The sequence below is a fragment of the Diabrotica virgifera genome, chromosome 7 (assembly GCF_917563875.1).
Source record: "Diabrotica virgifera virgifera chromosome 7, PGI_DIABVI_V3a".
Taxonomy (NCBI): domain Eukaryota; kingdom Metazoa; phylum Arthropoda; class Insecta; order Coleoptera; family Chrysomelidae; genus Diabrotica; species Diabrotica virgifera.
Genome location: NC_065449.1, coordinates 73,467,702 through 73,488,736, shown reverse-complemented (window position 1 = coordinate 73,488,736; position 21,035 = coordinate 73,467,702). Strand labels below are relative to the sequence as shown.

The following is a 21,035-nucleotide window of genomic DNA, read 5'->3' as shown; positions in this document are numbered from 1 at the left end:
TTGGCGCGATAATCCAAAACAGTCGTATATTCGTGGAATGAACCATAGTCTCCTTCTACATTTCAGCTGTAGAACAAAATTTGATAGGTCACCAAGTTTCTAAACTAAATAGTTTTATCGTTTTTCTCAAAACTAAGTATTTTGGACTTATGCCCTTTATAAAACAAGCGCCTCAATTAAATAGACGTCATATCTATTAGGACATAGAATGCGCCATAGGGAATTTGAACAGCTCCAGGTAATATTAGAAGGCAAGATCGAGGGTAAAAGGGAAATAGGAAGAAAGAAAAAAGCGTGGCTACGAAAGATCAGACATTGAACCCACACAATAGGAAATAGCTTATTTCGTCAAACCTAGATTGATCGCCAACTCAATAGAGAAGGCACTTAGGAGGACAAGAAGGAAGATCGCCCCGCCTTATATCGACCTATTCCGAATTCCCTTTTAACTTAGTTTATAATATATTTTCTCGTACCAAAATTTCTTTATTTTAGGCTATTGATTATATTCAAAATAAGATAGCTAAAAGGAACTACAACGTTAACGGGGTTTTATTATTTCATATGATCAATGGACATCTATATATGAAAAAACCGCGGAGTGCTACCATTTAAAGGGGTGCGTTTTTGAGAAATGGGTGAATTAGTCCCTGGGCACAGGTTACATTAAGGTGAGTTCTATGCACTTTTGGTACAAACATATCTACATAAAAATTGTTCCTGGTTAAATTTCCTATCTAAATATCATTTTTTAAAGTCAATGGTACTTTTTTTACAAAAATATGTTCAAAAGAAAAAGCACAAAGAAACCCAAAAGAAAGGAATTTTGTTTTTTGTCCCATAACTTTTGTCCACGAGGATATAGGTATATATATTGCTTTACAGAAAAAAAACCTACATAACTCTTCTTTAAAATGTTGTTTAGTAGAGGTAATTAGGATTTACAGTTTTCGAAATATGATTTTTCAAATTTCGCCACTCACAGCAATTTTGGGCAATTTTTCTTGTTATTTCGCAAATATTGCTCTGTAACTTTTTTCTACGTTACTTTAGGTATATGCAATGGTACACGCAAGAGGAATAGAAATGAATTATATTTAAAATGGTCTACTGTATAACGTTGTACGACTTTTCTTTAAGAGATTATGGTTTTTCAAGCTTTTATACTTTTAACGATTTTTTATAATTTAATATAAAAATAAAATAATATTATTAAATAATACATATATTATATAATATTATACTATATATAGTATATATAATATAATATTATATATTATATTTTATATAATACCTAATATAAAAAAAATATTATTTTTTACATTTTTTACAATTATTTTTGAAGTTTCTCACTATAACTTTTTTCTTCTTGATTTAGATACATTATATTATATTATATAATATAATAAAAAAGCTTATTTTGTTTACTTTAAAATGGTGTATTACAAAAAATTCTAGGATTATTTTTGAATAAGATATTATTTTTCAAAATTTTATAATATAAGTACTTGCAACGATTTTTGATTTTAGGATTATTTTTTAAATTTCTCATTATAACTTTTTTTTCTTGTGCAGGAATATACTATATATTGCTCAATAAAGAGGGCTTACTTTCTGTTCTTTAAAATGGTGTATCATCTATATTTAAATAATGGAAACCGAGTGATTCTTTGATATTTTTTACCTGTATTATTTAAAATTACATAAACATTAGTCTTAGAAAACATCACTCTAGTTAAAATTATTTAAACTTTCACATGTAAAAAAATTTCAAACTCAAAGTCCATCTCTTCGTTAGCATTAGCTTCAATATCTTCCTTTGACACCTCAGTTATCATAGAGTTCCCACAATTAGTACCCATGCACATGCACCCTTTGAAGAATATTGAACAACTAATTCCTATCTTCCTACAACTGCAGTTTTTTGTATATCCTTTGGTATATTTACATGCTATTTTTTCAAGCAAAGCTTGTGGTGCAGGAGCTTTGACAGTAAATATTGGAATTAATCCATATTTTGAAGTTTGCCCGGCCGAGTCAAGTGGATCGAAAGTATTACCTATAAAAAATAAGATTCAATCATAACACACAATCACATAAAAAAGTTATAATGAGAGATTTAAAAAATAATCCTAAAATCAAAAATCGTTGCAAGTACTTATTACATTTTGAAAAAGCACACCTTATTCAAAAATAATCCTACAATTTTTTATAATACACCATTTTGAAGTAAGCAGAATAAGCTTTCTTTTTTATTATATAATATATACATAAATGTAGAAAAAAAAAGTTATAATTGGAAATTAAAAAAAAAAACGTAAAAAATATAAAAACTCGTTAAAAGTATAAAATTTTTAAAAAGATAACCTCTTTAAAAAAGTCGTACAACATTATACAGTAGAACATTTTAAAGGTAATTGATTTCTATTCCTCTTACATGTACCATTGCATATGCCTAAAGTTACGTAGAAAAAAGTTACAGAACAATATTTGCGAAATAACAAGGAAAATTGCCCAAAATTGCTGTGAGTGGCGAACTTTGAAAAATCATATTTCGAAAATTGTAAATCCTAATGACCTCTGTCACACAACATTTTAAAGAGAAAATATGTAATTTTTTTTTCTGTGAAGCAATATCTATGCCAGGGGTGGGCAAATACTTTTAAGCGCGGGCCAAAATGAAATTTTCAAAATGTTTCCCGGGCCGGAGTACTGTACCGCCTACCTACACTGTGCACATGCGAATATTTTTGGTCGAATTTTGCCCTGCCCAAGAAATTTTTTTTACAAAAATACTTCTTCTTCTTCTTTTTGTATAGACATGACTCTGGCTGGTTTTTAAATGTGCCTCCAGTAAGTTGTCGTTCCATAGTTTTCTTGGTTTTCCCACTGACCGCCTTTCTATTGAGGAACCGTCTCTCGCCATCCTTATAGTGCTCTATTTGTGGTCATTCGGCTTATTTGGTCATTCCATTCTACTCTTCTGTTTCTTACCCGGTTATAACTGTTGTCCACCTTGTATCTCCGTCGTATATCTATAATTCTAGCTCCGTCCCATAGTGTCTTGCCATCGATTTTTCGAAGGGTTTTCATCTCCGCTGTTTCGAGCAATCTTTTTGCCCTCTCTGTGTCAGGTCGTGTTTTTGCCGTGTATGTCAATATTAGTCTGATGACTGTAAATTCTGCCTTTCATTTCTTTTCCGATATTTTTATTGGTCCACATTGTGTCATTCAGGTAACCTGCGACTCTGTTTGCTCTATTCACTTGATCTTCCACTTCTGTTTCGAGTTTTCCGTAGCTAGATATTGTGACACCTAAAACTCACTCACTTGTTTTATTACATAACCCTCCAGCTCCCATTTACATCTTATTGGATGTGCTGTTATAACCATGCATTTTGTTCTTTTTAGGGAATTAACATGTTTCTGGTGGTTATATTAAATTGGTGCAGCATAATCCGCTGTAAATTATCTTCACTCTGAGATATTAGTATTGCATCTTCTGCATTGCAGATTATTTTAAGTTGTTTTTCTCCCATTTGGTATCCTTTTTTAGTTCTTACTTTTTTATTATTTTATCCATGATTAGGTTGAACAATAAGGGTAAACATAATAATAACTCAGGGAATCCCCCTGTCGTATGCCATTGCCAGCTTCAATTGGATCAGTTAGTTCATCTTCTACTTTTACTTTTATTGTGGTAGATGTTTTCGATCATTGACAAAAATATGTTAAAGCATTTGGACAAAGAAACTTTACCGTTTACAATAGATAATAGTAATAATACATTATCTTACTGGGGTGTGCATGCAAACAATTTGTGCCCAGTAAAATATGTCACGTAATTTTTAAAGAAATATGGTCCATTGTATCATTCATAACAAGGATCCAGATAAAAAATGAAGATATTGAACATGTGGATAATACGATTCGGTATTACAGAAGATCTAAATCCGAAATTAAAAATTCGATGAAGAATAGGCTATGAAAAGCAGCCATTTTGAATATAGGGAAATTTCTGAGTAACCAAAGACTCAATCTGCAAATCTGATATCGGATGATAAAATATCTGCCTATATCCACTCTATTCTTCTTTATGGTGCCGAAGCTTGGACTGTTAATGTTGACTTAATAAGGAAACTGAAGCTTTTGAGATGTGGCTTTTTAAAAGAATTTTGAAAATACCCTGGGCCGATCATATTACGAACGAAATGGTGCTGCACATAATGGGAAGAGATAGAGAACTTCTGACTATCATTAAAAGAAGAGATATCGTATTAGGGCACAGAAATGATAAGTATGAGTTGTTGCAGCTGATTGTGAAGGGTAAACTCGAAGAAAAAATGGAAAAAAAAAACCAAAACATCACTGTCTCGAAGAGTGAGAGAAGTGATTGTTCAATTCTATGTAGTAAAGTAGGAATATAGTTTCAACTGTTCGAAATTATAATACTCTCTATTATTTAGGTACATATTTCATTATTTATATGAACATTACACACATTAATACTGTTAGTTTTAACAAAAAAGAGATTAAAAAAATGCTTGTGGGATTTTTCAACGGGCCGGATAAAATAAGCGAAAGGGCCGGATGCGGCCCGCGGGCCGGCTTTTGCCCACCCCTGATCTATACCTATATCCCCGTGGACAAGATTTATGGGACAAAAAACAAAACTTCTTTCTGTTGGGTTTCTTTGTGCTTTTTCTTTGAATATATTTTTGTAAAAAAAAGTATTATTGACTTTAAAAAGTGATATTTAGATAGGAAATTTAACCAGGAACAATTTTTATGTAGACGTGTTTGTACCAAAAGTGCATAGAACTCACCCTAATGCAACCTGTGCCCAGGGACTAATTCGCCCATTTCTCAAAAATGCACCCCTTTAAATGGTAGCACTCCGCGGTTTTGTCATATATAGAGATTCACTGACCATATGAAATAATAAAACCCCGTTAACGTTGTAGTTCCTTTCTATAGTACATAATCAATAGCCTATTTATATTCTAGCTCAAAATTTGTCACTTTAAAGGCTTATAAATAATTTACGAATATTATGTCTACTAATTATTTTTTCAATATACAACTCATTTTGCAACGCCACTGTCCCCACTTTTATTGACACTCTGAGGTAAAATAAATATGTAAATATGTTAGAAGCTTAAACTATATTTTCAATTCGCATAGGTAACAACTCTCAACAGTTCACTGTTACTTTTCAAAATGTCATCTACTAATCTTCTTATTACGGATCGAAATGAAATACGAAAAAATTATGGAAAAACGGAAAAAGATGTTTTAAAGGATATTGATATAATAAAGGAATGGTTAAAAACCCAAAAGCACCTTCCGGAAATTCCAAGTAAGTACATAACAAATATTCCTATGTATTTGCAACTGATATTTATAGCTATATTTTTTGCTATGTAACTTATGTATTTCATATTATAGATTACTATTGTTCTTTAGCTATTTTCTTGTGGCCTCTTATGTAATTTTCCATTTACTTTGGGAATACGCCACAATTAAAGTTGGAATTAAATACATTTGACGTTTCTCTTTTCACTTCAGAAATCGTTATCAAAACAAAAAAAAAATAATGGATTAAACAAATTTTGTTTTTGTTGATCGGTGAAAAAATTCGTCTAATAATTTAATTTTGTCTGAGTCATTCATATTGACATATTATATCAACAAGATATATTATACATTCTAAAGTAGATGACTAGCCAATATTTATGAGTGGCGTTCCTGTGACGACTTTATTGAAAGCTAGTTCATTCGATTACATGAAATTAACTTTAGCTCTTGAATATCCATTATAGGTCTGGATCCCGCGCATGAAAAAAAAGTTGATTAATAGCAAGCTGAAAATTTGTTAATAGCTTAAGGGTGTCTAGTCGGATAAACTTTGATATATGGAAACACTGGAACAGGGGCAGTTTTAATTGTGGAACAGGTTAAAAATTTGGAACGGTCACACCACGAAACGGCACATTTATTTTGTCCGACAGAACAGACTTAAACTCTCCGAACAGAGATTAAACTCTCATGCTAAAATCAGACTGCTATTTATCACCTGTCATAATTCCTGTCATTTGACATATTCTACATGTTCCACTCATTAAAACGCCCATTTGGTGATAAATAGCAGTCTGATTTTTGCATGGGAATTTATTCTCTGTTCGAAGAGTTTAAGTCTGTTCTGTCGGAAAAAATAAATGTGCCGTTTTCGTGGTGTGACGGTTCCAAATTTTTAACCTGTTCCACAATTAAAACTGCCCCTGTTCCAGTGTTCCCATATATCAAAGTTTATCCGACTAGACACCCGTAAGCTATTAACAAATTTTTAGCTTGTTATTAATCAACTTTTTTTCATACGCGGGATCCGAACTATTAGAGTCACCATATTCGTGATTCGTTTTTAATTAAAATGACAACCACATGCAATGATGACACTAAAATTCTCGTATTCCGAGTGATCCGATAGTAAATCACGAAAAAATAATCTGGGAAAATACCTCATAATGCTATCCCTACATGGTAAGTATTTGGTCTTACATTTAGTTTACTGTTAAAACTAACACCAAACTCTTGTTTTATATGTATGTTATTTTAAAATATAAATGATTTATCCTTGATAATATGCTTTTGACTTACTAATCATGGTATTTTTTCCCTATTGATTTCGTCTTTTAATATGGACCACATTCTACTGTAAGTAACCAGCATGTAACTACATCCTACTGCATATTTCCGAGAAAGTTGCGACACAATTGGTTTCATTTACCATAATTAAATCAAAATTAAATTAAGAGAAAAATCAAAGAAGCTGCTCTAAAATATGTTTAATGAAACCAATTGTATGGCAAATTCCTCGGCAGAATTCAGACGAATGAGGTTACATTACCCATTTTAAAAGAGGAAATCAATAGAAAGACAATACAATACCCCAATTAGTAAATCAGAAACATATCGAGGATACATCATTATAGTACGTTCTTTAAATGTAAAATATTGCAAAACCTCTCAATTTTAAAGAACCGATTGGATTGACATGAAATTTGGTATACACACAGCAAACAAGTCAAAGAAAAAAGTAATATTGTGCCAATGTCTGCTTTTGCCCTAGGGGTGAGTTTCACCCCCTTTTGGAGGTGAAAAATATATGTTTGAAATAAGTACGGAAATATATAAAATGACTAATTCTAAGCAACTTTTGTTCTATAAAGTTTTTTCACCAAGTTAATACTTTTCGAGTTATTTGCGACTGAATATGTTAATTTTTCTACAAAATAACCACGTGTTCAGACGGGTTTTCGCAAATAACTCAAAAAGAAAGTATTTGGTCACAAAAAAAAAATCTTATCAAAAATATAGCACGTAAAAAAGTCAAAAACATGGTGTATATGTTAGGTAACTCTACCTAGTAGAAGCAGAGTTATAGCTAATGAAAAATAGGTTCATATTCGTCAAATTCCAAATCGAATATTTTAACGTGCCATAACCAAAAAAGAAGCACTTGTTTGAGAAAAACTCATTTTAACTTTTTAAAGTGTTTAAAAAATGCTTATTTTTGTTTTAAAAAAAATTTTAGCATCCAAAGTAAACAAGTTTCCCTCAAAATAAAATTGGTCCCTTTTTTTGGTAAGAAATCGAGAAAATCAACCCCTAATTAGCATTTCAAATGAACTTAATTGTTACCACTTCCCAAGTTTTTTACTCGTGTATGTATTGATTATATGATCTGTAAGTTTCATCGGTTCAAAGTGCTTATTTTTGAAAGAGCTGTAGTTAAAAGGTCTTGAACGAGTCACTTATCACGAGTGTATGCAAATTTAGTAAGACCGAATCTTAACCAATTTGTTCTTACAGAAAAACAAAAGAATACAAAATATTCAGAGAAGTAAAGCCGACTTTTTTTATTGTTCAAGATTTTTGGTATCTCTAACATTTTTTAAGTTATTTTGAAAGAAATCATTTTTTTCAAAATTAAAATTTTTAAAAATTTTATTTTAAAACCAAATTTTTTCAAAATTAAGCACTTTGAATCGATGAAACTTACAGATCATATAAACTCAACATAACCCTTACGCTCCATACACTCACAATTGTGAGCGTCTTATTTATAAGTGATATTAGGTTTAAAATATCATTTTGCACCAGTTGCTGCTCTACGACACGATAGTGGGTGCACGTGTCTATCATATTGTCGCGGGAGATTACCGAAAATTTGCTTAGATTCGTATGATATTGTTTAGTGAATGGTAACAACTTTTGTCAAGTGTGTTAATATGGCTTTTAGACGTAAGTACACATTTTTATTTGTTTTAAAATATTTATTTTGGTGGATAGTCGTCACAAATTGTGTATGTTTACCTATTTAGACAAAATCATTCAATACTAATTTGAGGTTACAAATCCACAAACGTGTTTTGAAGAACAACACGTTTGTGAGGGTCAGGAGTGAGCGGTGTCAATGTAAGTTTTGAAGTGTTTCACGTTTATGTAGGCCGGGAGTAAATGGTGTAACAATGTAAAAAAAATAAATAATGATTCAGTGAACAAAACTGGTAACAAGGGTTTCTTTTTCAGGAACAACTAGAAAAGTTGACATGGCGAGACTGGCTGCTCATCCAGATGAAATCTACGAACTGCTGGATGAAATTGATTCCGATTTGGAAATTGAACTCGGAGATGATGATGATGATTGGGTACCGTCTGAAGAGGAGAATTTGTCTGTACAAGATGATGAAATTGAAGAAAGTGATAAATCTGATGAAAGTGGAGACGAAAATGATTCAGCAGTTCCCAGTACTGTACAAAATCTCCAAAAATCATCAATGCTAAATTGGGGTACAACTAATCCATTTAAAAATGAAAATATACCCGAAACAATACTTCCAGATCCGACTGAAGTTTTAACACCATGGTGTTACTTTGAAAAGTATTTAGGAAACTCATTTTTTCAACTGTGTGCAGAACGTACTGCACAATTTTATTTACAAAAACACGGAAGGGAACTTAAACCCAAAGTAACTTCTGAAGAAATAAAAAAAATTTTTGGAATCCATGCAGTGATGGGTTGTTTAAAATTTCCTCGAATTCATTTATATTGGAGCAGTCGCTTTAAACTTCCTGTAATTGCGGATGCAATTCCAAGAGATAGGTTGTACTCTTGAGAGTCAATCTTCATATTGTGGATGTATGCACGGTAACACAAGAAATTAAAAAAAATAATCGTCTGTGGAGAGTTCAGCCAATGATCGATTTAGTCAGAAGCCGATGTCGGGAATTAAAGAGAGAATCTGAAGCTGCATTCTCAATAGACGAACAGATAATTCCGTTTCTTGGTCGATGTGCTCTTCGGCAATATGTAAAAAATAAACCAAGACCTGTGGGTTTAAAAAATTTCGTTTTATCAAAAAGTGATGGTACTGTCCTAGATTTTGAAATATATCAAGGAACAAGTACCAATTTAAGAAATAAAGAACTGGGACTCGGACCGCCAGTCATCCTTAGGCTAGTGGAAACGTTACCGGTTAATAGCTTTGTATTCTTCGACAGATATTTTTCGACGATACCTTTGTTGCTCAAATTATCTGAGCTACAAATACATGGCACAGGAACTATTATGAACAATCGTTTTAAAGGATTTACATTTAAAACAGATAATCAGATGAAAAGAGGCGATTCTGAGCAGGTTGTTAGCAGTGATCAGAAGATATGTATCACTAAATGGAAAGATAATAAATCCGTTTTAATGGCATCTACGGCTTTTGGCCAAGAACCCACACATTTAGTCAAACGATGGGATAAAGCTAGTGCTAGTCGTGTAGAGGTTCCATGTCCAAACGTAATTAAAATTTACAACGAAAAGATGGATGGAGTCGATATCTGCGATCAGATGATGGAGTGTTATAGAACTTTCTTCAAAACTCGCAAATGGACATTAAAGGTAATCCTACATCTATTTGATTTAGCTATTGTTAACAGTTGGATGGAATACCGTCGCGACTACCGAAGTAACCAATACAAATCAAAAGATATTAAAGATTTATTATCCTTTCGCTTAGAACTAGCAGATTATTTGTTATGTGGAACGAAAAGTCCAAATACAGAAAACGTGGACACAGAAGATGAACATGTAGACCCTCGTCCAAAGAAAATGAGACCGTCACCTTTACCTTGCACTGACAAAAGATAACTATGATGGTTTTAATCACTGGCCTGTCTTGGAAGATCTAAAAAATCCTTTATGTTGCAGATTGGAATCCTGTAAGAGTAGGTCAAGAGTTTCATGTAGCAAATGTAAAGTTTATCTCTGTATGAGCAAAAATCAAAATTGTTTTTTTAACTTTCACAACAAATAATGTGTTAAAAATATACTAGTTATTAACATTTGTAATAAATGACAATATTATGTGTACTTAATATTACTAATAAATGTTGTAAAATGTTATAATTTATTTGTTTTGTTTTCTAGGGGGAGTAGTCATACACTCCCAGTACTCACAAATGTGTCAGTCACACAATTGTGCATGTCATGCATATACACCTGGAAAACACAATCGTGAGTATCAATAAAATCTGTCAAAGTGACATACCAAAATTCTGAAAAAAATTAGTATATCTCTTTGTTCAAAAACGTCAAAAAAACTGTCAAAGTGTTTAGACAAATTTAAGAGTTCCTCCGGAAAATTTGTAGATTTAGTTAGTTCTAAAGTCTTTTTTCATTCAACTCAAATCGATTGTGAAGTATTAAAGTGTGTTTCAAGAGATTCTACAGAGTGTTTAGCCGATTTTGTTTGTATTTCCGTATATTTTAAGTTTTGTTATTTGACAACTGTACTGTAAGTAGAAATTTTTTTATATACTTACATTTGAACGTCGCTCGTGCCCCGGGATGTCCGTGGGCAAAAATGGAAAGGATCCACCAGATCCTGGTGTAGAAAATATTGGGTTCACAGATGAGAGCGATATAATTATGCAGACAAATGATTTAAATCAGAATAATTCTCATAGTGAATGTTTAAATGATACTAGTAAAAGTACTAATGATACCATAAACTTGACATCTACTTCAAATAAAACAAATATTATTCAAAAAAGTCAGGAATTTAATTCATCTAATCGATTTAGTTTAAATGATACTGGTCCGTTTTTTATATTTGTTCAACACATAAATTTGAGTATCGGTCGTTTGCATCCAATGAAACTTGGAGAAAAACTACTTTCGCTATCTAGTTATGATAAACATATTATTGAAATTGTTAGTGTAGGTAAAAATCGCATTAAAATTCAAGTCAATTCAGGTGCTGTTGCGAATAAATTAGTAGTTGAAGATTTTTTCGGAAAAAATAACCTAATTGCATATATTCCAAATTATTTAACGGAAAAAAAGGGTCTCGTTCGCGGAGTGGACACTACTCTAACTGAGAGTGCACTACCTAATACTATTAAATCTAATATTCCAATAAAAAAAGTTCATAGAATGACTAGAATAGTTCAAAGTGACGGTGTATCAGAAAGAGTTCCTAGACAAATGGTTATTATTAGCTTTGAAGGTAAATTAATTCCCCAATATATTTACATCAACAAAGTTAGCTGTCCAGTTGAAATATATGTTAGTCCTGTTATGCAATGTTTCAACTGTCTTCGTTATGGCCATTCAACGACTCAATGCAAGTCAAAAAAAAGATGTAAGAAGTGCGGTAATGAAGGTAACACTGATTGTCCCGATAAATGTACTACATTTTGCGTTTATTGTAAAAATAGTAGCCACCAGTCAGTTTTTAAAGAATGTCCCGAATATTTAAAACAAAAAAAGACTAAAGAAGCTATGGCTAACTTAAATATTTCATTTAAAGAAGCCGAAAAAGCTCTTGAAAATCCATGTTATTCCAGTTTAGTCCAAAAAAATAAATTTGCACCTTTAATGACCTGTGACACAGACTTTCCTCCATTAAAAAGCTCCTCCCCTAAACCCTCGAATTCCACCACTACTTATAAAAATAATAATCATCTGAATATAGCCCCCCCTAACGATAACCCCCCCAAAAAAAGGAAGACTACTGATACAACTCCTAATTTTCCTCCTGTGCGTAGGGAATACCCGACCAGTTTCTGTTCGGGATCTGTATTTCAATTTGGAAACCATGAGCCCCGTAATGAATTTGATATATTTATAGGCTAGCTCAGTGCTTCACTCAAAAATTTAATCAAACAGAGTATCCTTGACTATTGTAATTCTTCATCAAATGTAGAAACTAATTTTAAAAATTACGAAATTGAATTAGAAAATAAAATTAAAGATATTATAGGTAATATTTTTACATAATTTTAATGGCTGACAAAAGTATTAAAATTATTCAATGGAATATTCGTTCGCTAAATGCGAACCGATATTCTTTACAGCAATTACTGTTTGAAGAACGTTTTGACATAGGTCTTTTATCAGAAACTTGGTCAAAACCATCTGATACTGTTTGCTTCAATAATTTCAATGTAGTTAATAAAAGTAGAATTAGAGGATATGGAGGAGTTGCCATAATTTTAGCAAATAACATTATTTATAATCCCATTTCATTTGTTAACAATTTCAATCCTAATTTAGAAGTTTGTGGTGTAGATATTAAAATTGACCAAAAAATGTATACTATCCTGAGTGTGTACCGTCCATCAAATGTTAGAGTAACAGTGCAAGATTACGTTAGTCTTTTTTCTCAAATTAGCAATGATTGTATTATTACCGGTGATTTTAATGCACATCATGGATTATGGGGATCAAATTCATGTTGCGTCGATGGTAATATACTAGTAGAAGCATTAGATTTCTTTCCTAATTTAATTGTTGTTAATGACGGGTCGGCTACTAGAGCTACTCCTCCAGGGAATATGAAATCTGTTGTAGATCTTACTATTATATCCTCTAGTTTATGTCCATCCTTTGACTGGACTGTTCTTCCAGATACCTATGGATCAGATCATTTTCCAATTAGACTTTCTGTGCAGAATATGAAAATTGTAAATATAACTTTTATATCTTCGGCTAAATGGTCGATGTCTAATGCAAACTGGGATAATTTTAGAAACAACGTAGAAAGTGCCTTCAGACACGAACCAAATAAAAACCAAACAAACGAAATGATTTTCTTTTTATTAGATTCTATTACTGATGCAGCCAACAAATCTTTCAAAATTATCAAACCGTCAGTCAAATCTTTCAAATCGCCACCATGGTGGGATGATGAATGCCTCACTGCTTCTAACGCTAGAAAAAATTCCTTTAAAATTTATAAATCTAATCTTACCCTTTCAAACTTCACGGAATATAAGAAGAATGAAGCTATATGTAAACGAACTTTCCGCTCAAAAGCTAAATCTAGTTGGGCTCGGTTTTGTTCCTCACTTACTAGGCAAACTTCACCTTCAGAGCTTTGGAAAAGGGTAAACAAAATTCAAGGTAACAAAAAGTACACCGCTAATGATGAATGTATGGTAGAAAGGCTCTTTACAAAAATCTCTCCGGATTATGTCCATTTACCACTATGTATGCCGAGCATCTCTACTAATGACCACTTTTTACTAACCCCCATTTCAGCTGACGAACTTAAAGCAAATATCAAGAGTTCTAAAAATACAGCCCCTGGTATTGACGGCATTAACTATAGTATGCTATTAAACCTACCTGCAATTGCTATATATTATTTGTGCAAAATATACAACAATATTCTACTTAAAGGAGATCATTGTGACGCCCTCAAACAATGCCTGGTTATTCCTATACCCAAACTAAACCAGCGTACCGACTTAAGGCCTATCTCTCTCATGTCCTGTTTGCTTAAAACATTTGAACGAGTTATGAAAAGCAGATTAGAATGGTGGTGTGAGAACAAAAATATATTTCCAGTGTCTCAGTATGGCTTTCGTAGGAACAAGGGAACTATTGATTGTGTTTCTCAATTAACAACTGATATTCAATTATCATATTCAAATAATAATTATCTATCTGCCATTTTTCTTGATATTTCTGGGGCTTATGACAACGTCAATTTAAATCTATTGTTCGAAAAACTGAAGCACATAGGTATTCCACCTTTGTGTGCTTATGTATTAGTAAACCTATTCCTTAATAGACAGGTATTTATTAGATGTAATGATAGATTGATTGGCCCAAGAGTAGTGCATCAAGGTTTACCACAAGGATCAGTCCTCAGTCCCTTGTTGTTTAATCTATACACTCTAGATCTCCACAGTATAGGAATTAGATGCAGTATATTACAATATGCAGATGATTTCTGCTTTTACAATGTGAATAAGTTGTACCAACAAAGTATTAATTCAACTAAGATGGTACTGGGTGATGCAAGAGAGTATTTTTTTAAACAAGGATTTGACCTTACTGCAAATAAATCAGCGGTGGTGTTTTTTACGCGACATCGCTTACCAGTTATGACCAGCATCATGATTAACAACCTAAGTATACCCGTTCATAAGCACTACACTTATCTTGGTATTACATTGGACACCAAGTTAACATGGGATGAACACATTAATAAGAGCTTAATAAAATGTGAGAAAAGTTTAAATATTCTTAAAGTAGTTAATCGCCATCGATGGGGTGCTGACCCTAAAATTAATTTAATGTTTTATCGTGCATATACCAGATCCATTCTCGACTATGGAAGCATTCTATATGGATCTGCCACAAACAGTCGCCTTAAAAAACTAGATCGCATTCAATATAAGGCTCTGCGGTTAGTTCTAGGTGCGCTCAAGTCTACGCCTATAGAGAATCTTTTAGCTGAATCCATGGAGCCTCCTTTACATTTAAGACGACTATTTTTGGCTGAAAAATTTATTCTTAAATGCCAATCTTACAACCAAACTGAACTACTACAAAAAATATGTGACATCTCTGTTTCTAATCTTGTCGACAAATGGTGGCACAACAGGAATTCTCCTATTTTAGCAGTAGTATACTCGAACGTTTCTCAGCACCTAAACAGTCCAGGTGAATTAACTTTCTTTAAATCGAGTTTTAATATATCTTATGCCAATGTTAGTGTTTGGTTCCCAAATTTTGACAGTGAGAATCCAGTTGACTTTCAGCAACATATAGCCAAGCTTGATAATCCATGCAGGATTTTCACGGATGGTTCAAAATCAAGATTGGGAGTTGGATGTGCTGTATATATTCCGGATCACCAAGAATCCTTGATGTTCAAGTTAGATAAACAATGTTCCATATACTCTGCAGAAATGTTCGCGATTTATCAAGCTCTAGAATGGGCTGTCAACAAAAAAATTTCTAACAAGCAAGTTGTAATTATGTCAGATTCAAGATCTTCGTTATTAGCTCTAGAAAACACACGTAAACATTTATATAAAAATAGCCTTGTCGTCAAAATTTTAGAAAACCAACTAAAGCTACTGGAAAAACAGACTTCTGTAACTTTCGTCTGGGTAAAAGGACATATTGGTATTTCCGGTAACATAAAAGCAGATTTTTTTGCTAAAGAGGCAATCTTAAAAGGATCGGAAATAACTTGGCTAGATAGAAGCGATCTAACAGCTACTCGCAAGAAAAGTTTGAAACAAAATTGGGATATTGAGTGGCACGCTTTCTGCAATCGAAGCAACAATCTCTACACCAAAATTCATCCTAGTTTGCCTACTGAGCCTTTTGCTATCAGAAGTTATCCCAATAGAAATATATATGCCATGTTTATTAGATGTCTCTTTAATCATGCCACTGTCAAGTCATACCTCTATAGATTTAACCTATCCGAATCAGATCTTTGCGATTGCAATGGATATGTTGACGATATTAATCATTGGTTGTTTGGATGCAAACATAATGATGTTGCAATTAAGTTTTTGATGAACAATCTGGTTCAAGAAGAAATACCTTTCCCACAAAATAATGCTTCTCTTTTATATTTGTCTCGTAGAAATTCTAAAATTAAACAAATCATCTGGGAGTTTTTAAAAAGGACTAATAGGAAAATTTAACTTGCACTGAATGAGTCCGGTTGAATGTGTTTAGCAATAATTATTGTTTTTTTATGTTTATCCTTATTATGTAATATTGTCTCCCTGTGAAAGTTCATTAAGTAGATTTTGCAGGGAGGTAATAAGAATAGAATTGTATAAAAGTTTATATTGAAAAAATTAAAAAAAAAAAAAAAAAAAATTATACAAAAAAATATGTATACAAAAAAATGTATAAAAAAAATTAAATCTTATTAAAAAAAAAAAAAAAAAAAAAAAAATAAAAAAAAGTATAATAAATTATAAAAAAAAAATAAAAAAGAGAAAAAAAAAATAAAAAAAAAAAATTAAAAACACAAAGAGGGTGTAAACCTCCGCGGGGTTGATCCGGGTTGAAGCCTTATCGCTGTTTAAAAAAAAACATATATTTATTAGCATTTAGTATTAGTATTTAGTATTAGCATGTAGTTTTTTTTGTCGATTTAATTATTTGTAAATTAATTTAAGTTGGTTAGGGCCATGAATGAGGAGTATACCTACTGGTCAATTAAATGTTTCCACTTCTACATATGTATGTATGTATGTGCGTGCATAAGTATTATATGTGCGCACATGTACCTAATGTATTATGTAATGCAATGTATTATATTTGGAATATTGTAGCAAACAGTAATTTATTATCTATCGTGGCTGAATGGATCAAGTAATCCAAAGCCAATAAGGAAGAAAAAAAAAATCTCTTTGTTCCCATATAAATTGAAAAATAGACTGAACAACTTTATATGTCAACTTACATAGTTTCGGGAGTGTAAGGGATAAGTAAAATAACTTGTGAAGTGGTAACGATTATTTCATTTAAGTTGTTAATTGGAGGGTGATCTTCTTGATTTTTTTTGCCAAAACAAAAGGGACTAACTTTAGTTTGAGCGTAACTTGCTGACATTTGATGCTTGAAATTTTTTTTTAAAACAGAAATAAATCTTTTTTTAAACACTTTAAAAAAGTTAAAATGTTTTTTCCCCAAGAATGCTTTATTATTTGGATATTTCACATTGAATTATTCTATTTGGAATTTTTCGAATATGAACCTATATTTCATTAGCTGTAACTCTACTTTTGCTAGGTATAGAGACCTACCACATACACCGTTTTTTTTTTCACTTTTTTATAGGCTATAGTTTTGCTAATAATATTTTCTCGACAAAATGCTTACGTTTTGAGTTGTTTGCGAAAAAAGGTCTAAATACGTGGTTATTTTGTTAAAATTGAACACATTTACTTGCAAAAAATTGGAAATGTATTGATTTGGTGAAAAAACTCTATAGAACAAAAGTTGCTTAAAATTAGTCAGTTTATCCATTTCGTGACTTATCTTGGACTGGACATATATTTTTTCACCCCCGAGATGGGGTGAAACTCACCCCCAGAGCAAAAGCACACACCGGCACCATCCCTTTTTTCTTTGACATGTTAGCTATGCTTACGCCACATTTTATGTCAATCCAAGCAGTTCTTTAAAATTTACAGCAAAAACCGTGAAAGAATGTACTATTATTTATATTTTAAAATAATATATGTACATATAAAATCAGAGCTTGGTGTTAAGTTTGAGAGTGAACTAAATGTATGTAAGACGAAAAATACTTACTATGTCGGGATAGTGTCGTGAGGTTTTTTTCCTGATTTTTTCCTCCTGATTTACTATGGGATCACTAGGAACACGAGAATATTATTGCCATCATTGCATTTGGTTATTTTTTCTATCTTTATATTAATATAACAAATTTACAAACATAAACATAAACTCAATACCTCGGCTTCGATAGTATCACGAAGATGAATATCTTACTTTAGGGATAACTATCAACATTATCTGACTATAACTCGACTTTTAGCCAACAACATGATTGAATTTTTCCTTACAAATAACAAATTTAGTATTGAAAAGACTAAAAAAAATTTGGATATGTACTACACGATATATTCCCTCATACCAGAAATGTATAGGAATGTTCATCCTTGTAAATCGGATCTTGAAGCAGCCTATAACACAGGGTAAGTAGATTTTCTCTGGCTGATGTTTTTATTTTTACTGTAATACCAGTTATAGTTTTTTTAAATAGCAGCGTCCTGAAGCTATTAAAAAAAACCAATTACAAGACGCCATCTTTAAGGAGCTGTAGCTAGCTTAGGAAGCCTTTTCGGACTAGATGAATGGCGTTAAATTGTCTTACAGCCCCCACAAACTGCAGACTTTTTATCGGCCGATAGTTTGGTCGGGTTGGGCTGTTAGTGCACATACAGAGCCAACTAAACAGTCGAGTTCGTGAAGGGGGCGCAGACTAGCAACAACTGTCAACCAACTATTCTCGAACGATTTACTGAAGTTCGTATTTGACTGTTGAAGTGAGTGGTTGCATAATAAAAAAATTCTCGAGATATTATGTGATTATTGCTCTCGTACAACGGAGGAAGAAAACCAAGAAAAGATTCCGAGAGTATTGGGTGCATCCAATTCCCATTGATAGATAGAGTGAAAAATTTTATACGATGAATAATAAATTACTTGATTAACCAAAAAAGTTTTTCGCCTTTTATCGGAGTTAGTATGTATATATATATATATATATATATATATATATATATATATATATATATATAATATATATGTCTCCATTAAAACTCTTTAATGCATATTAATGAAGCAATTTTTGAAGAAGAATTACTATCTCAAAGTAAAAGAATAATAATTAACGAAAGATATATTAACAACATAAGATATGCAGATGACGCCGTGATTATGGCAAGCTCTGCTGAACAACTCCAATTACTACTAAACAAAACAAACAGTTTCTGTGAAGAATATGGACTAAAAATGAATATGAAAAAGACCAAATACATGATAATAATTAAGAATAAAACAAACAAGCATGTATTTGGGAAATGGGGCCCATAGAAATAGTTCAGAGAAATAAGGAAAAAAAATAGCCTGTTGGTGACACAACCCCCTCCAGGCCGAAACCAAATTTTTTGAGTAATATGGACATCTATAATAATAACCTATATATTTCCTGCAGCCGATTTTGATGATATACATAGTTATAAACAAATGAAGATCAAAAAACGGTAACTTTTCGCTTTTTTCGTCTATTACTAAGGAAATAGTCATTTTAAACAAATTTAAGAGTAAGAAACTCATAAACAGTATAAAAAACTTCAATATGGCGTTTGCTTAATATGTCTATCCTTATTGGTTGCTTAGAAAATTACAAAATAAATCATAAATTTTGAGTTCTTATAAATATTTATAACTTATGTAAAAATTAACTTAGAACCTTCTTATTACACGGAATGCTGAGACTTATAGTGCTTAATTCATACCCTAAATTTCGAAGAAATTGGTCAAATAGTTTAAAAGTTATTTAATTTGTTTTTCCCAAATTTATTTTTTTTGCAACACTGTAAGTCAGAAAATGATGAAGCTACAGTAATACTTTGGATAGTTTATGGAAGAAGGAAATTTACAGTATTAATTTAATTAAAAAAAATTACAGTAAATAATTATAAATATTGCAAAATTATTTTGCAAAAACATGTGATTTAAATAAATGGGGGGGCTAACTTTGTCCCTAATTGTCCTAGGACAGTTGTTTTTCTTTCTAAATGTGTATAAAAACTCAGTCTTTCTAAATATGAAAAAATAATTTTTCTACAGGTAACGGTTAAAAAGTTATTCCAATTGTTTATAAGTAAGCAAAAAATCGACATGTTTTTTCAAAATAATTTTACACTGTTTAAAATTATTTTTTGTCATTTATTTTTAATAATAGTAATAGTATAAATGTTCTTCTTTCATAAACTGTCCGAAGTATGATTGTAGCCTCATAATTTTCTGACTTGTAGTGTTGCAAAAAAATGAATTTGGGATAAACAAATTAAATAACTTTTAAACTATTTGACCAATTACTTTGAAATTTAAAATATAATTTAACTACAAGAAGTATCAGCATTCCGTGTAAAAAGAAGGTTGTAAGTTAATTTTTACATAAGTTATGAATATTTTTATAAACTCAAAATTTATGATTTATTTTGCAATTTTCTAAGCAACCAATAAGGATGGACATATTCAGCGAACGCCATATTGAAGTTTTTTATACGATTTATGAGTTTCTTACACTCAAATTTGTTTAAAGTGCTTAACTTTTTGGTAATAGACGGAAAAAGCGAAAATTTAGCGTTTTTTGATCTTCATTTGTTTATAACTATGTATATCATCAAAATCGGCTGCAGGAAACATATAGGTTAATAATATATATAGATGTCCATACTACTCAAAAATTTGGTTTCGGCCTGGAGGGGGAAGTGTCACGAGAAAAATCTTATTTCTCTAAACTAAAAGGGTTGAAAATACAAATACCTAGCAACCAGGATTTCAGAGAAAAATCATTAACCAACAGAAAGAAGGACAAGGATGGGAATACCAAGAAATGCGTTTGAAAAAATGAAAACAATTCTCTGCAACAAAGACTTTAGATTCGAACTGAGAGTAAGAGCTTTGATATGCTACGTGTTCTCGATACTTCAATATGGACTTGAATGCTGGACAGTGAAGCAAGAACATATAAATAAGCTACAGTCATTTGAAATCTGGTGTCACAGAAGGAAGCTTAGAAGAGCATGGACACAGAAGAAAAAAAAGAACACGGATGTATTGCGAGAAATGGGCAAAGAATGCGAAATAATAAACACAATAAAAATAAGACAGTTACAATATATGGAACAAGTAATGAGGAGACAGCGATATGAAATGCTAAGACTGATAATGCAGGGAAAGATAAGAGGCTGAGGAGTGTAGGAGGAAGGAGAGTGTCATGGTTGAAGAATTTAAGGGACTGGTTTAAATGCAGTTCTATAGAACTCTTTAGAGCAGAGGTACGTAGAGTAAAGAAAAAGAAGGAGCCAACTTCGGTAGAGCTACCGATATTTCGGTAGCCCTAAACGATATTTCTATTCTTTTCTCTACGAAAATTTAATGGGAATTT

General features: G+C 31.8%; 1 protein-coding gene across 1 annotated transcript in view; it reads left to right on the top strand.

The window, feature by feature from the left end:
• The first annotated feature begins 5,173 nt into the window (after window positions 1–5,173).
• Window positions 5,174–21,035, top strand: part of LOC126887691 (clavesin-1-like) — a 34,800-nt gene continuing 18,938 nt past the window's right edge. The window contains exons 1-2 of the mRNA XM_050655341.1: window positions 5,174–5,359; window positions 17,889–18,048. Of these exons, the coding sequence (XP_050511298.1) occupies window positions 5,221–5,359; window positions 17,889–18,048 (299 nt within the window). The 5' untranslated portion in view covers window positions 5,174–5,220. The remainder of the gene's footprint in view (window positions 5,360–17,888; window positions 18,049–21,035) is intronic.